General features: G+C 44.6%; 1 protein-coding gene across 2 annotated transcripts; it reads right to left on the reverse strand.

Annotated features, from left to right (window-relative positions):
- Positions 1-323: 323 nt before the first annotated feature.
- Positions 324-17,148, reverse strand: olfm1b (olfactomedin 1b). 2 transcript variants are annotated; one of them, XM_068335533.1, is made up of 6 exons: positions 12,622-13,301; positions 11,325-11,474; positions 10,525-10,680; positions 8,565-8,784; positions 4,516-4,622; positions 324-2,568 (listed from the first exon to the last, which is right to left on the reverse strand). In XM_068335533.1, exons 1-6 carry the CDS (start codon positions 12,769-12,771, stop codon positions 1,894-1,896), a joined length of 1,458 nt encoding a protein of 485 aa, XP_068191634.1. In that variant the 5' UTR covers positions 12,772-13,301; the 3' UTR covers positions 324-1,893. The 2 variants fall into 2 exon arrangements, with proteins under 2 accessions (XP_068191634.1, XP_068191635.1); XM_068335534.1 differs by lacking the exon at positions 12,622-13,301 and adding an exon at positions 17,028-17,148 and having other exon boundaries at positions 332-2,568.
- Positions 17,149-17,493: the final 345 nt, after the last annotated feature.

Genomic DNA, 17,493 nt, shown 5'->3' on the forward strand with positions numbered 1-17,493 from the left:
CTCTTTTGAAATTGAGTGGTACTCTTGTAATGTAATCAACCAATCTTTAGTGGCATGCTGCCAATTTAATGACCGTGGTGTGGTGAGGTATATGGCTGCCTCACCAGCCATACACCTCACCACACACCACTGCTATGAGCTGATAATATATGATTTGACCTATCTTTATTTTTATTTATTGTATGGTATCATGATATTATGTGCTTTTAACAGTTTAGTAGTGATTTTACGATTCCAATACTTATGGCGGGCACATATAAAGTGGAGTAAAATGATATAAACTTTGCTCCTTTCCGTTCCTTTCTTTTTAAAAAACTTCTGTACAATCTATAATGACGTAACTTAAAACGAAATAAGCTGAGGTGTATACCTGTGATCACTATTATGACAGAAGTAATACCAGCATCAGATTTCTCTGTTTTATTGACACGAATCATTAACTATCTTGTCTCAGATACAACACATGTCCAGCAAAGCGCAAAAAGAGTGAAAAGCTTTTGTCCTCGTCGAGGTTTTACATTTAAAACAGCGGGCGTCGTTTACGAGCGGTGGGGTTGGGAGGGGGAAATGACGTGAGACAGGATCATCATCCCAAAAGAAACCCCTCCCTATATGGTAGGCGCATGATTTAAATTGAAGATTGGAGGACCGGGGAACTCACGATACAATTCTTAATACATTCTGTAAAAAAAAAAATAAAAAAAATTCTTCAGGGATGTGAGCTAGATACATTCCTCCCACGCAGTACAAATAAACAAATACAGAGAGGCAAAACCGCTGCCAACATTTACAGTGATACAAGAACATTTGAAACCGAAATGACTGCTATGAAAACGAAGTAAACAAAACAAAAAAACCAATTCAAAGAAGCTGCAAAATAAAAAGTAAATATCTTTGCAAAAAAATAAAAAATACTCAAATCCCCAAAGGTAACCCACTTTGTCCCACTCTCCCTCCAAAAAAAAATTTTTTTTAATATAGCTTCATACAGCGAAAGACATTCAGAAGAGCAGACCGGAGTGAAACACTCATGCAAAGAAAGCCTTTTTCACACATAGTCACTAATACAGGAAATTCATCTCAAACAACAGAGCTGTCAACAGTCAGTGCCTCAGATCTTTTAGTGGATGTTATTGTTTGCTGTTTACTGCTACTGTGCTCCATTAAAAATGATATGACAGTATGGACCCTTAAGGCTACCGTGTTTTCTGTCTGAACTGACCTCCCGTCCTCCTTTTGGCCCTCAGGACCCGGTGGGCAGGGGGGGTCCAACAGTTTATTGCCCAACAGTCTTTGCTTCAGGACCCCCACTGACCAAAAGAAAAAGTTCAGCTGGGAGGATTTCTACAGAAAAAACCGGCGCCACAGGAACGAGTTTATATTCCGTTATATAAAAAAGGCGTGATTTTTTTTTTTTTTTGGCATCTGTTCTTATTGTTTTTTGTTTTTTTTAAATATCTAGGTTTACAATCATTCTATGCGGCAAAACAGTCGAAGAGTTTCAATCCAAAAATACCCAAAATACCCCAAAACAAAATGATGGCGTCTATTAAAATAAAGTCTACTATGGGTAGCTATCAAAGTCATATACTGACTTTTATTTACATTTAAAAAAAGTTTTGTTTTCTTAAGAATCATCTGATTTCTTTTTAAATAAAATGAAACATTTCTTTTTTTCCTTAACATATGTATCACATCTGGAATGAAACCCTTCGATTTTTTTTTTTTTCAGTTTTATATATGTGCACATTCAATCCACTATGCATTCACTGTTGATACAGTCTCTCTGTAAAAGTTATTATAAAGAGAATAGTCTTGGAATAAAGTCTTCTTCCTCCACAGATATATTTTTGTATATATGGATATCTCTACAGACGATACGGTTTTAGGTGGTTACAGTTCCTCTGAGCGGATAACGTGGAACAGCGTCACGTTGTAGAGGACCTGGTGTCCGTTGTTCCAGGCGTAGAGGGCGCGGTCTCGTGGGTTGTAGTCCAGCATGGAGATATGCGAGTACTTATTCTGGAAAGCAATGTCGATGTACTCGTAAGTGGAGGAGTTGGTGGAGTAGGCGTAGTAGACCTTGGTGCCTCCTGAGTAGCCGTTGGTGACGTACAGCGTGCCGCAGATCAAAAAAGACTCGCCGGCGCTCCTTTTGGGATGGTTGGTGGTCCAGCTCTTCATGATCTGAAGCGTGTTGGGGTTCAGCTTGCTAATGACGATGTTGCCGGCGTTCTGGTTTGTGGCGTAAACGGCCCATAGACCCCCCTCGTCCACCATCAGGTCGATGTCTGAATGGCCGCCCCAGGCGTAGTGATACGCGTTGTTGAACCCGGCGTAGTCGAGCTGCCGGGACTTGCTGATGGAGGAGGTGCGGAAGTCGAACTTGATGATGACGTGACTCTGGAACTTGTTGAAGTAGATGGAGCCGTTGTAGACCACCTGACCTGTCCCGGACCACGGGTGGGGCAACCGGTGGGACGTGAAGTTGTCCGACGTCATGAAGTCCTGCATCGACCTGTACTCCCGCACAAAGCGGTTGTTATGGTAACCGTCCATGTACCAGACCTGAAACGTCAGGATGAGACGGAGACAGAATTGGGTTTTGAACTAGAGCAGAGACAGAAACCGCCGTCATCATTCATCAGCCTGACTCGTGTATCAAGAGTCTACGCAGAGAGTTCAGAATAAATCAAATTGTGATGTCAACAAGCGTCCCAATTACGCTAAGAGCTGAGGCTCCAGCAAGGAGCAGACAAATCTGAGATCCGGCATCCTCTGAAAGCAAACAGTCAGATTGACAGGCCGGGATGAGCCCAGGCCCGCAGGGATGATGCCCATCATTTCACATAAAAGGCCCGTCTCGGCTGCTCCGGCCCGGCTTCCTGCTGACCCCTGCAGCAGAGAGGAGGCAGCGCTTCCTTCTGGAGCTCCCAGAGGCTTAACACTTTCTCATCCTCAGCGGAATCCAAACACCTGATCTCCTCTCCTACCTGCTTCAATCCACTTCTGTGGATTCTTTTTTTAAAATTATTATCATCAAGGAATCAGGTTTCTGCAGGCCCAGGAAAAAGCACACCGTAAGGAAACGGGATGAAAGAAACCAGAGCAGACCGACGTCCCCCCCCCCGTCAACTACACTCTGATCATGAATTTACAGTGGTTTAGATTCTACAAAAAAATAGCTTAGTCAGCAGAAACCCCCTAGCCCACCCCAGCTGTAAAAAATCTTTAAAAAATGCATGCCTATGTCACAGCAATTAGCCCCCAGGAAGCAAAACTCCTAACCTGAAATCTGCTCGCTCAAGTTTCCGATCACTTTTGCTCCCATGTGACTTTGAGACTTCTGTCTTTTATTAATGCGTCTCATAAAAACGGTGCACAATGAGTGCGTTCACACCGGGCCCAACAAATAAAGTTTATTTCCAGCTCCCTCCCCTCGCTGATCCACCCGACAGCTTCCCGTAAAGAACGAGGATTTATCCCTGGCATTACATTTTAATGTGTTTTAGTAATTAAAAGAGGGACATTTATTAAGCTCCTTTTCCCCCAAAAGCGATTAGATCAGCTGAGAAGGGTGGTGACCAATTAACTCAGACTTATTTTGCAATGAGATCCGACCTTCACCTCCGATTCGGGATGACTTTGGAGCGAGCCGACCTGCAGATGAGGGGGGAGGTCTGCGTCAGCATTAAAGTTTACAGCCAACTGTATAAATCCATGATTATCAGCACCAAACTGATGTATTCAAGTTGTATGATCGACAAATCCCAACGATGTTCTGTTTGCTATCACACACTGCAAGACGATCAGAGAATTTTTAAATCACAAACTTAAAATTTGATCAAAGTACTCCTAACATATATTGATTGCACTCATTTGAGCCGCCAACATCAGGCTGCAAAGACGGAGGATAATATACCACATTCTGTTGCCATCTGCTGCATTATTTGATTTGCTTTGATAAAACACTGATTATTTATCATTTAACATGTCAAAAGTTAATTTTAATGAAAAAAAAACCTGTGTTACATGTCCATCTACACAATTTAGGCTATGTTCACATCGCTGGGGAACAAGTAGATGAGCATGGCCTCACACATTCAGCAGACGTGTAGCGACATTAGCATTCATTTGGAGTCTTGTTTGCGGCTACCTGGTTTAAATTCACTGTGCTTCTCCTTGTAGCTTAGATCTGTTCCCTATTAACACCTGAAGAAAACACCCAGCATCTTAGCGGCTAAATACTCGATCCACCTGCTAGTCGATATCTTAATTTGGGCCAAAACAATGGACCAAAAGATCTCCAACTGTTCCCCTTTATGGGCTTTTTTAAGTTACGACATGAACTTGCTTTTTCAACAGGAAGTCGACCAAACATGACCTACGTCTGAACTCTGCGTGATTGGTTCGGGCAGTTTCTGCTGATGTGGACACATTTTGGCCTGATTACCAGTCAGGCATTGGATATCCCATGAGGTTTCCAGTCCAGACTGTGTGTGTAGCCTTACATACCCGTGTATCTCCTTCAGGCGCCAGGGGGTCAGTCATCCAGGAGCCGAACCTGGACCCTGATGTCTTGATGGTGATGGGTTCGCTAATGCCCGTCAACTTTCCACACGCTGCAAGGAAAGAAGTGCAAACATCTAGAGCAACATTCATTTTGGGCACTTAAACTAATCCAAAATCTATTACGATGGATTCACTGTCATTTGCTGCAAATATTATAAAAATTAAAAATAAAAAGGATTTTGCCTGAAGATGGAGGGAATTGATGTCCGGCCTGTTACGTCCCCCGATCTTCTCTTTGCATAATGTACTGTGCGAGAGGTGCTTATGATTCAGTTCACACATTCTAATGTCTGTTATGGTCTCTTTGTGGATGTGTGAGAAAGTGAGAGGAGGAGAGAATAGGAAAGGGAAAACCTCTGGTCCCGTGAGCGGCGTGTGAGCTGCTGTAGTGCTAATTAGTGACGACAGCGCTCTTTATGACAACGAAAAAAACAAAACATCGCCGGGTTCTTGTGATTGAGAGACGGTTTAAAGCTGGATTAATACATCCATTGTTTTGTAGAAATAACAACAAAAACGATATTCCCCGCTAAAGGTACCCCATTTGATGTTGCATCCGTTCACTTGGACATGCTCTGATTTCCAGGCGATGTTTCGGCAAGAGGAATGCTAATTAGATGTTTTTGATGAGTTAATTTCGCCTCATGAATGTAATGAGTCCTGCTGAAACACTAATTTCAAAAGTGGGACAGAGATGGCGGCTCATTTTAAGTTTTCATTAACATCTCTGCGTGAAGTGGTGCATCCATTAACCTCTCAATACATCACTTGTTTCCCTCCTTCCCTCACCTCCCCTACCTCCTGTTCATCGCTGTGCTTAAATTCCTTTCCTGTACACAATAACATTTTTCCATATCGGTTCGCCTGTATGTGTGACATATGTCGCGTCTGTGAGTGTGTGGGGACGTTACACCTCCTCGGAGGCCGAGAGACAAACACATGATCACATATCTATTGTGTCCCTTACATAACCAGGAGCAGGATTAGAGGATGCAGTAATAACCAGAGGAGATTTATTTATTTCTTGAATCAAGCCTGGATCTGTAGACGCGATCACCGCTGCAGACCACCAGGGAGTCGATGCATCTGCATTCTAGAGATGCACAGAGTCTAATCCCCTTTTGGCCTGAATTTGTTCGGCCAGAGGCAAAAAGGGCAGACCCAACAGATAACCCTAATGGGAGCTGGGCTGATGTGGTTTAATGAAAAAAAACGGCGTCAGCTTTACCCCAAAAGGTGAGGATTTAGATAAAGGATAAAGATTTGATTCACTTGAGGAAGAGAGATGATGGTTTATAAAGGATGTTCTTAGTGTGAGTCTCACTTTTTAAATTTTTTTAACCGTTATTGGTGGCAGAAGAACACTTTAAGAATCATGGTTAAGGCGCGACAATGTAAGAAACATTAATATTCAGACGATCAGACATCTTAAACATGGTTGTCTCAACCAGGATGCTTATCCTCACATCCTTTTACTGCATCCTCCATCTGTCTCTGTTTGAAATGGGCGCGGCTGAACTGAAAGAAAAGGTGATGTCATGTATTTGCCCAAATCAGTACTTGAGTTACACTCTGTCAGCTGCTGGTGGGAGGCTTGATCATTCCTCTCATACCTCATCTACTTCCAGTGAAGTCATTTCACGATTACGTGACATGTTCAATGCAAGCATGCCTTGGTTTTTGAACGCTTTAGACATCGAACAAATCGGTATTCGACCAAAGAATTCGGAATTTTTTTTGTCTTAGAAGTCGAACAAAATGTGGAAGTCGAACGCAAAACAAACGCCTTTTTCTCGCCGACAAACGCAAGAAAAGGCGAGAAAAGTCGAAAACGTGACGGTAATGTGCTTTTTATTTTAGTTTACTGTATTGAATAATTTTGTAGGTTGACATTTAGAAGTCACAGGCGTCTGTGGAGCAACACCACCAGAAATGGTTGGACCGGTCGATGAAACAGGAAATTTCTTTTTTACGCCCAACTACTTGACTGACTTTTTCTTTTTTCAACCATGTCCCATGAAGCGATTATTTATTGGAGAACTACCAGAGAAGGTGAAGTTGTTTGAAATTCAAGGTAGGGACGGTGGTTTATGTGCTGACGCGGCTCTCCTGCTCCTTCAATCAGCACTTCGCTGTGAAGGGCCTGAAGCTCCTTGCACCTCCACATCGCCAGGACCCGACATCAGAGTGATTTATTTATTTGATTATTGCCCAGCAAGCTGGCATGTCCTCTTGATCGATGGTCATTGTATCCCGGCAGATGCCAGGCCGTTAGTCTCTCCTGCACAAAACAGCTTGAGGGACAGCTCTGTGGGGACCCCGGTTAGTCTCTTTCACTTTTCTCACACGCTTTCACTCCATCACTCCTATCAGCTTCTCACATCACTCTGTCACTCCATACTAAAGTTTTGCCTGACCTCTCCATTTTTATTTGTCTTTTTTTTTGCCCGTGTTGTTGTTGTTGTCCAACTGCTGATGCTAATTTAAAGAAGTGACCTTCACCGGTTTAATCTCAATAACAGGAGTGCATTTGTGCACACTATGCACGAGTGCTCCGGCGATCGTGCGAGGATGAAAGGTGCAACCGTCCCCTGTTCTGCCTGAGCCAGCAGCTCCTCTCTGGCTGACCTCCTCTTGATCTCTGGAGAACCTCTTCCAGTTGCAGCAACTGCACTGAACTGAGAGAAGAGAACCCGACCGGACTCCTGGGAGGCCCAAAGGGAGGTGACAGCGGAGGAATTGTGCCCTCAGATATGACAGAATAAGAAACTGGACAACCGGTTGGTAAAATCACTGCTAGCCTTTCAGAAAGAACAGTCACCGAAAACTTTCCTGTCATCTTACTCTGAATTATTCCAAACTGGAACACAGTATGATCCCCCGTGATGCGCATCTTCTTGGATCTTGCTATATATCTTACTCCGGGCAGTGTGGGTGTGCATCTATTAGAGTTGTACGTTGTGAGAGCGGCGAGAAAAGACAGAAAAAGAGTCTAAAAGAAAAGATCAGACTGTGATGGAAGCTAGCGAGCTGAGGTCGCTGTCAGCAGCTTTTCCTCTACCTGTTGGTGTGTGTGTGTGTGTGTGTGTGTGTGTGTGTGTGTGTGTGTGTGTGTGTGTGTGTGTGTGTGTGTGTGTGTGTGTGTGTGTGTGTGTGTGTGTGTGTGTGTGTGAACCTTTGGCGCCACTCAAAAAAACACCTCATTAAAACATCCCAGCATCAGAATTTCATCAGGGGAACCCAGTTTTTGAAGCGAGCCACCCAAACATGTGTGAAAAGAGTGTGTGATGAAGGAAGAGAGTCCCAAATAAGGATGATTTTACTGGTTGTTATGTTATTGTTTGAAACCTGTGATATCAAATAATAGTAAAAGAAAGAATTCTCATCAAACAAATGATCCAAAAAACCCAAAATTGTACATTTATTGGTTTTCTACCTTTCTTCTACGGAGAGCTGCAGCAGTTATCAATTTAATGAAATATTCAGTCAGTCAGTCATCTTCAATCAAATGTAAATTATTCACTAAAACTGATATTTAATCATTGTTTTGGTCACTTTAAAGGGAAATAATTTCAAATGTTATCTTTTGTCAGTTTTGTACTATAGTTTGACAAAATTTGAAGATGAAATTGTCCTGATTTTTCACATCTAACAAAATATTTTATTGATTGATCAATTATGAGTATCTGTTGCAACCCGAGAAAAAAGGGCAGAAGAAAGTCGTGTGTTCCTCTGATGGATTCATTATCAGTCCGTCTCAGCGAGAGGACGCCGACAGACGAGTCCATCAGAGGGCGAAAGAGAAACACAAAGTGAACGTTTTGTAAGCCTTGTGTGATCTGCATTGGACTGATGGAATATCACAGCAACACAACATGTTTCTGTCGTGTTCTGAATCATGTGACTATGCCTGAGCGTCTCTTCCTGGATCATGTTTGTGCATGCACGTGTTTGAAGCAAAAAAGTGTGTGGCAACAACTTTCTGTTCCTACCTAATTTTTGCATGCATGCTCGGAGTCTCTCCTCAAGATTTGACACTCTGTTGTGGAGCTCCTCGTAGTCATAGGCTCCCATCTCCTCCTGAAGTTCGTTTAGAACTGACGTCAGATTCTGGACCTCCTCCTTAAACTGCAATACCAATTTGGCATCGGCCTTGTACTCCTCCAACACTGGTATCAACGGCCTAAGCTCCTCCATTTTCGCTTTTATGGCCTGAAAGGATTAGAATAAGCTCGGTTGAATGTCATGCGCGACAAAAGGAGACTGTCCATAAAAGAAGAAGTAGGAAAAAATAAAAAAAAAACACCTGTCTGAACCTGACTACACTGACTCTAGCCTGCCACGCCACTGACATGAAGACCACCACCCCCCCCTTCCACCATTTGTTGGTGTCCGTGTTCAGTGTTTGCTTGTTTTGTCCGTGCAGGTGTGTGTCCGAGCAAACAAACCCGCAGCATTATTCTCCACTCGCCGGATGAGCAGAGCAGGAGGCTCCGCCCACGGGCGGCGAGCAGCCGTTAAAAAGCAAGCCCTCGGTACACTGACAACAATTGGGAAAGCTCTTTATTGGTCATCATTGTTTAAAATGCAACATCGTATTTAAGGGTTACATGCTTTTACATGTCACACACAACAACGTGTCTCCAAATTTTAAGTCTATAGTTTAACGAAGAGATTTTCTGAGTTACCAAATATGCATAGACAAAAGCCAAAAGAGAAAAAAAAAAAAGATTAACAGCAATAATAATAATAATTATAATAATAATAATAAGAATTTTAAGTTTTGAAAAAAAAAGCTTTTAGATGGAAAACTTTGACAGCAGTAACATGCAGGAGGAGATCAGTGGTGGGTTGGTTTGGAACAGGGGTGGGGGTTCTATGTCTTAATGGTGCTAAAGGTAAATTAACTGTTTCACGCCCAAATGCTCTCAGTACTGTGGCCCCAGTTCAAGGGAATCTGGATTTGACCTGCCTCTTCTTCCCTGTGGCTCTCTTTACATGTGTTAAAGTTAGCCCTGCAAGCAAGAAAACGACACACTGTTGACAGGGGCTGGAGCTTGCTAACCTGTCTAACAGACACACAAACGCGCACTTGCAGACACATTAGAGAATTTTTGCACATGACATGCGGCAAACAGGGTCACGCAGGTGGGACGGTGCAGATGATGAGGATGCAGGTGAGGATGCAGGCAAGACTGTGTATGTGAGACTGGCTGCATGTAAGTCTGGGATACTTTTATTTATCGTATAAAGACTCATTGAAAGCTCTTGTTTTTGTTTCACTACAACAACCTTTCCTACACAAAAGCCCTTAATCAACAATCAGACAGCCAATCAGCAGCATTGTCAAATATTCAGAGAGTTTGATTAATTTGTAGTTTTTCAAGCAAAAAAAAAAAAAAAAAGCTTTGATTTTTCTTTTTTTAAATCATTTTCTCTGTCTGGTAATCAAGTAATTTGATGATGTCGTCTTTGGTTTTTTCTGAAAATACTAATTCATCATTTTCAGACAATCAATTCATTCAAATTAACATTTGCATGTTAATTATTGATGAAATAGAAGTTATTTGCAGTTCCAGGTGGATGAGAAATAGAACTTTAATGGAGGGAAATGTATTCTAGGGAGAGACATATTTCAAACCCTATTTATTCACAATAGGATCAGTTACTGTCTCCTTGACTAAAGACGTGTGTTCTGTGTGCGGGGTGGGGGGGGCGTCTCGCCATCACTCCGATGAACATAAAATTCCTGTTGATTTATGATTTTACAGCCTGAGCTGTGGTGAATTCCTGCTATCTTATTTCTTAATAACTGCATGCAGTGTGGGTTCCTGCAAACACGTGGATGGGTAGCACACAAACACAAACTGTGGAAGGTTTTCGGCTGATGGGCTGAGGAGCAGCGTGACGGAATGTGGGGCTGGGTCAGTGGATAGACATCCGGTTCCGTACCTTGTATTGCTTGGCAATATTCTGCTTGTGGTTCTCCTCCACCTGCCTGAACTTGGTCTCCAGGCCACGGAGCTGCACCTCCATCTTCTCCACATACTGCAAGTCCCTCTGGGTTCGCTGGTCCAGCACCTGGATGGACTGCGTCATGTTCTGGACCTGAGGTAACACACGCACACATTAGGAACGCAGCTACATCCAACTATCTAATTGGAGGAATGAGTGCGAGAAAGGACATGGTGCTTTGGCTTTCGTCTTGCAGCGACTGCCAAATTCTGACATCAGGCCGACTCGTCGGGGGCCTCAGACACATGGTGGAGGTGTAGGACCCAAACTGTTATGACATTTGTGTTCTCTAAACTGTTGCGTCCCAGAAACACATCTTGAATTTCAGTAATCCGAGCGCCGCTGATTGTCTCCGCACCAATCGGTGAGCTCCTCTAAATTATGTGGTGATTAGCTCCATCTTAAGACAAAATGCAATTAGTCATAAATGCACTTAAGTGCTTTGTGTGGGTATTGTGGCTGGGTTGCATCATTAGATGTGCTGCTTTGGATACGTGCAGCACAAAAAAACAAAAAAAAAGCAGGGAGGGAGCGTATAGCTGCCTCCCATGATGCCTGTTGGGTTTCCAGGGAGCTCATTAGAGCACCATTCCCAGTCTTGTCAAACGGCGATTGGACGATCGTAAGGATGTGAGAGACTGTGCACAAATCTGTGTGCGTAGTGAGCAAAGCTAACTCACCATGGGTATCGTGTGTCACCGATTGTTAGTGTTTCTGAGGGGTTGAGCCGTATTTACCTTCTCTAACAGCTGCCTCAGTTGTTTGGTGCGGGCGTCCCGCGAACACATGGACTGCTGGGGCGCCACCACGGTGCAGACACACCTCCCCTCGCTATCCTGGGCTGAACTGTACACCTGCCATGATTCCTCAGGGTTTGCTGGCAACACCTTCGAACAAAAAGAGAGGATAAATGAAACAAGATGTAAGGGAGGGGGGAAGGGAAAAGTGATTCAGGAGAAAGAGGAGGTTTTTCTTGTGTTTGAGGCTCCCCCTTTTTTTTGCATTTGTCTGATTTTCCAGTCTAAGTTAAGCCTGCATTTCATCCATCAACACGCCGGACACCACAAAACCCACCAGGCTCCACCCATGCTGCACCATCATACGGAATATTTTACATCTGCACAAAGGAAAGATGCAGCAAATCCACTCAGCTGGAGCTACTCGCATGGATGGGTGTGCGAACGCTCCCGTGTAAAAAATATGTCAGGTATGACGTCAGGGTTTTGTTTTTTCTTTCTCCTCCCTCCCCTTCCTCCTCCTTCGGAGAACCAGTCACCTGCTGATCGGATAAGAGAGAGTGACTTCATCCAATTAGTGGGAAGGAGTGAGTTCACAAAATCCAAGAGGAGCAATCTCAACACCTGTCAGTCAGCTGTTTCCACCAAAGGAGGTGCTAACAGGACAAAGAGAATCACCGTCTGACAAACTCTGCACTCCGTCAGCATCACTACAGCTCGAGTAATCAAATAAAACCTCATAACGAATGCTTTTTTTTTTTTAAAAGAAGAAGCTTAAACCTTCTAGCAAACAGCTCTGCTTTCCCCCATTTATTTGCATTCAGCTTTGCTTGTTCTAAATTTAATTCCAAGCATCTACTTGACAGAGCGTTCTCAATGTCATCCTGGCACAGAAGCAGCTCCGAATCTGCCAGCAAGCCTGACAGAGGAAAGAAGAAACGCTTCATCTCATTCACACAGGAGGTGAAGGGGAGAATACGACCCCAGATGTTTCAGAGGATGGGGTGGAGGGGGGGGGGGGGTAGGACCGTAGAGGTACTAATTCTATCAGAATCATAGGAAAAGAGCCAGAGGATAACTTTCCACTGAGCGCAGAAGATCAATGATGGACCTCCAAGTGCGTCTTCTTTTGGGGGTTTTTTTTAGTTTTATATGCGTCTTGCAAACGCGTCACATAATTTCTATTCTCTATTCTAACCATTTGATTGCAGCATTCGATTCATTCATTCAAAGTGGGGGGAGGAAAAAAAAAAAACGCCAACCAGCTGCTGGAAATATGCGTAACTTGCGCACTTACTCCGGTGCTCCGGTCTGGATACCCTCCCTGTGCAGCCGTGAGCTTGGTGGTATTGAGCCCCACCAGAGAGGGGAGGGTCTGCGACATCCAGTTGGTGATCATCGCCATGGTGCTGAGCACGACGCCGATCTTCAGCAAAGGCACCGACATCTTTGCGCTTTCTGGTCGGACTTTTTTTTTTATTTTATTTTTTTTTTCTTCAAGCCGTCTTCATTCTACACACTCCGGTGAGAAACAAGGGATGCGGGTCATGTTGCCCAAAGCGGCTTGCTGCTTCACCCGAGACTCCGGCTCGGCTGGTCTTTTTTTGGACATCTCCAACGAGTGGCGAACGAGTCGGACGCGGGAGACGGAAGAAACGCGGATCGGGACGGAGGTTAAAATGCATGAATTAAATCCAGCGAGATGGAGAGAGGGGGGAAAAAAAGTGCGAATGGATCCTGATAAAAACGTCCTCTCCGGATTGCTCCTTTTCCTGCGTTGTCCCGCACACTGCTACCTCCCCCGATTCACCGTTACTATTTCGTTCACGCCCGATGGTCCGCCTCCTGCCTTGGTGCGCTCCCTGATGAAGTGCCACTGACTTGACGCGCACTGGCGGCTCCAAATGGATGGGATGAGGAAAGAGGAGGTACTACGGATGCGTCCGTATCACCGAACGCAATGATGTCAGTCAGGTTGGGTTCACAGTGGTCTCTACGCCCAATTCCGCCCGACACAGGGTTATCTCCAGGGGTGGATGACAATGCGGTGCAGCGGACACTGACGAGCGGAGGATAGGGGGTATTTTAAGCAATGACATTTCTCTGTCCCGGGGCCCCTTGGTCTTTACTGGGATCATGCGTGAAAAAATGTCACTTCTTACTCAGTTTTTAACAACCACTATCCGACTGCACCCCATGCCCCAACATGAACAGACATGCGTAATAACGCATTTTAATGACGGTTGTGTGGAGAAGTTTCTGAAAGCCTCGGGCGCAGATGAGGAGCTGTTGATTCGTGTTACTCTGGCGCCATCGTGTAGCTGATTTTGGCATTACTGGAACTAAAATAGGAGGGGGGGGGGCTTAAAAGGCAAGACAGCTAAAATATGTACAGTATTTTTTTAAAAAAAGTCGCTCAGTTAAAAGAAAAACCAACAACTTGTCTTTAAATGGTTTGATTTCGAATGCATGCGCGTAAAACCTGCGTGATTGACTCGGAACACTGAAAAACAAAATTTAGAATTCTCTCCATCTCCTAAATAAATTATTTGTCATACTTAAATCGTCTAATGCTGCAGCCTACGGGTTAAAATACAGCACTACATCATGCATGAGGCGCCCAGAATAGCACCAGTGCCTCTCCATCCACAGCTATTCTTGTCAAGCCCATAATGCATTTTTCTGGTGAAGTGAAAGATGGAAATGGGTGTGGTTCGCACTCCCACGTCCCTCTCCCTCCATCCAGTCTCCTTTCTTCGTGATCTTTTGGGGTGAGAGCTCAAATGAGTGGTGGATCCAGGATTGTATGAGTATCTGGATCGGATCGGCACCGTGCGCCGCTGTGGGTGGGGTCCAGAACGCGGCCTGGTGTCGTTCGGTGCGTAACAGTGCTCTCTAGTGACGAGCTTTCAGAGAATTCGTCCTCCTCAGTTTTAAATGGAGCGAAACAAAAGTTTGTGTAAGGTGCTCCACAGGTGCGCCCACAAAAGACGCGCACGGGGAGATTTGCGTAACGCTATCTTCATCAGACCTGCGCAATATCAGTCACTGGAGAAGAAATGTATTTATAATGCTATAAATCTAAAAAAAAATGCAAACTTAATTACAACGACACCTGCAAAATGATCCCTTAAAATGAGCCCGATGGAATAATCTTGCGTCAAGACGATTGTGTGCAAAGCTTTTGGTCAGATTGTGTGGTGTTGTGTTAAAGCAGGTGTGTCTACAACTGTTTATAGGGACAAAATAGATGTTAGGAGAGATGATTGGCATGCATGCCACCAAACACCAGCCGGATACATTCATGAGTGAGCTGCAGAGTTTCCAGTGGACTAAATGCTCATAAAGTTTCTTTTAAAAAATGCTTTTATTTCCAGCCTATGAGTGAAAAACGCAGCATATCTCCACCTACTCCTCTCCTGCTGGCTTTCTCTCTCCCTCCCCTCTCTCTTCATTACTCAGCCGACCATACTGAATAATAAATAGCTTCAACCCCGGCTGCCAATCACACCACGCGTTGTGCAATTCAGCTCAACTTCATCCTCAGTTTTCAGCCAGTATTGATCTTCTTCTTTTTTTTTTTTTTTTGGGGTGGGGTGGGGTGGAGAGCTTTGTGAATTAAAAAAAGCCAAAGTGTTTCAAAACGTCACCCTGCCAGAGGAGGTAAAGAATGTACAGTTATTATGTGAGATTTAAATTTGAATAAATGGGTGAAATGCAGTTGCCTGTGTCAGGAGGAGGTGGTGGCATTTATAGAAACGCCATCTGTTCTGTCAGGTGCCTCTGAGGTGCTTTGGGACGTGCGCCTGGATGCCAGGCGGTCGTTACAACCTTCAGAGGAGGAACCAGATGTGGATGAATGGTCGAGGACGGTGGGCTACTGATCACGTGTCTCCTCACTCCCTCGGCTAGATGTTAAGAAAAGGTGGCCAAACCTGCGTGAGGTGGTTAAAGGAGCCTCCTCATCCGCGCCTCCATTCCTGGATATATACCCCCCCCCCCTTCTCGTCTCATGAGTAATCTGGAACTAAAAGGCATCTCTAGATACACCTCTCACTTGTTCTATCTGTCTTCAAACAGGCGAGAAGCGGAGAGGCCTCTTCTGCCCACGGTCGAATGAACCGTGGGCTCGTACAGCAGGGGCGGCACAAACTGTTTCTGCTCTCTCCTGGACGATATCCACTAGAAATAGAAGAAATGCACAGGGCATGGGGGGGGTTGGGGGTGACATAAGCGTGACATCAGGCCCCCTCGAACCCGACCCACGCCAGGCCAACCACCATGGATGTGAAGCCCGCTCCCCTTTTCCCTCCCTCCTTCCTCCTAACTGATGGCTTCCATCAATCAGAGCAAAAGAGCCTCCATCGTTCAACTGTGTCAGCAGTTATTTTGCACTTCTGTGCTGCTGCACTCGGGTCCAGGATGCAAGTTTGATGCTTCCATCCAATGATAGAAAGAAGAAGAAAAAATTGCAACGGATGTGTGTTTGCAGCTTTGATCAGATATTACAAATTCTATCAACCTCTAAACCAAGCTGTTGCTCCATGAATAAATAAAAAGAGAAGAGAAAAAAAAAAAACCGTGCTGTTCCCAGCACGCTGACATTCCTCATAAATTTGCAGAAATCAATCGCTGGCATATTTCTGCAAAAAAAAAAAGCAATATCACATCAATATTGTTCCAACAGATCGGTAACCAGGGCCGGCAACCTACTCCCAGCACATTTTATTGAGTTTGTCACTTGGAGTATATTACAGATACAGTGGGAATAATTTATTGACAGAACCTCAGTGGGACTTTTTTTTTCTTTTACTTTCCAATTACCAACCACAATTGGATTCACCTGACAGTGAACACCATGAATCATGACTCTCTGTTCATGCGAAGCAATTAAATCAACAAATTGTTTATTCCAGTGGCTGCAGGGCCTGGGAATAAATAAATTCTCCTCCTCCATCCTCTCTCCTCCGCCCTCCCCCTGACCATGACAGCATTTTGAGAGGATTTATAATCCCAACAGTTTAAGGCAGCACTATTATATGCATTGCTGCAAATGGCTCTCCAAAGAGCAGGAAGCAATTACTAGTTCCAGTAAAGAGTCATATAGATGCTTTGTTATTGACCAGTGATGTTTCCACCTCCTTTAGCACACACTGGTGGACTAACTGTTCTTTTCCCCTACACAGCCAGTCACACTGGTCATTGAGCATGCTCAAAAAAAAAAACCCTCTCTGAGACACTGCGTTTGGTTGTGGAGCCGTGATTTTAGAGAATAATTCAACAATGGCCTCACAGAGAGAGAGAGAGAGAGAGAGAGAGAGAGAGAGAGAGAGAGAGAGAGAGAGAGAGAGAGAGAGAGAGAGAGAGAGAGAGAGAGAGAGAGAGAGAAAGAGAGAGAGAAACGCGCACAACATTGCATTCTGATACCGTGTAGTTGATTAATCGGAGGAAATCGACTGATCACATCCAACACCAGACCCCTCAACCAGTGAAGTCACATATTCACATCGTGTAATCCCATCCGTTAATCTGTTCACGAGGAGTCGAGGGGCTAATTCAGCCGGGGTTTGGAATGCGAGGTAACCGAATAATCGCTCATCCGATCTGGAGCCAATTAACCGCGGGGCTCTATTTTTTTTAATTTTTTTTAAAATGTATTTTTAATAAAGGAGGAGAAGGTGTAATAAATAAAAAAAAACCTACTTGTGTGAGTTCTGTGCCCATGAAGATGAGGAGAATCAGAGTCAGAAGCTTGCTCGCAGGCTGCATCTCTTGCCTCCGGTGTGCGTGGACCAGCGGTCTCACATGCAGATCGAGTCCCGTCGCGTCCCCCACCCACCCACCCACCCACCCACCCACCCGGAGAACGGCAGTCCTTTCCTCCGCTGTCTCTCGCTTGATTCTTGTTCTTGATTCTTTTTATTATCTGTATTCGATCCTTCAGCAGCCCGGGAGGAGACGGATCTGTTTCACGGAATCGCGCCTGTGCATGTTCAGTTCAGACCGGGGGGAGAGTCCGTCTTTCTGCGCCTCTCCCGTCTCTCGCTCTTCGCGGACGCACTTAATAATCGCTGCGTCGGAGCGCGTTGATCATCCGGCTGCGGGCGCGCAAACAGCTGTCTCCTACACTGGCAATAAACCGTCTCTCTGATAACGCCAAAAGTTTACC

This window comes from Antennarius striatus, chromosome 15, assembly GCF_040054535.1.
Source record: "Antennarius striatus isolate MH-2024 chromosome 15, ASM4005453v1, whole genome shotgun sequence".
NCBI lineage: Eukaryota > Metazoa > Chordata > Actinopteri > Lophiiformes > Antennariidae > Antennarius > Antennarius striatus.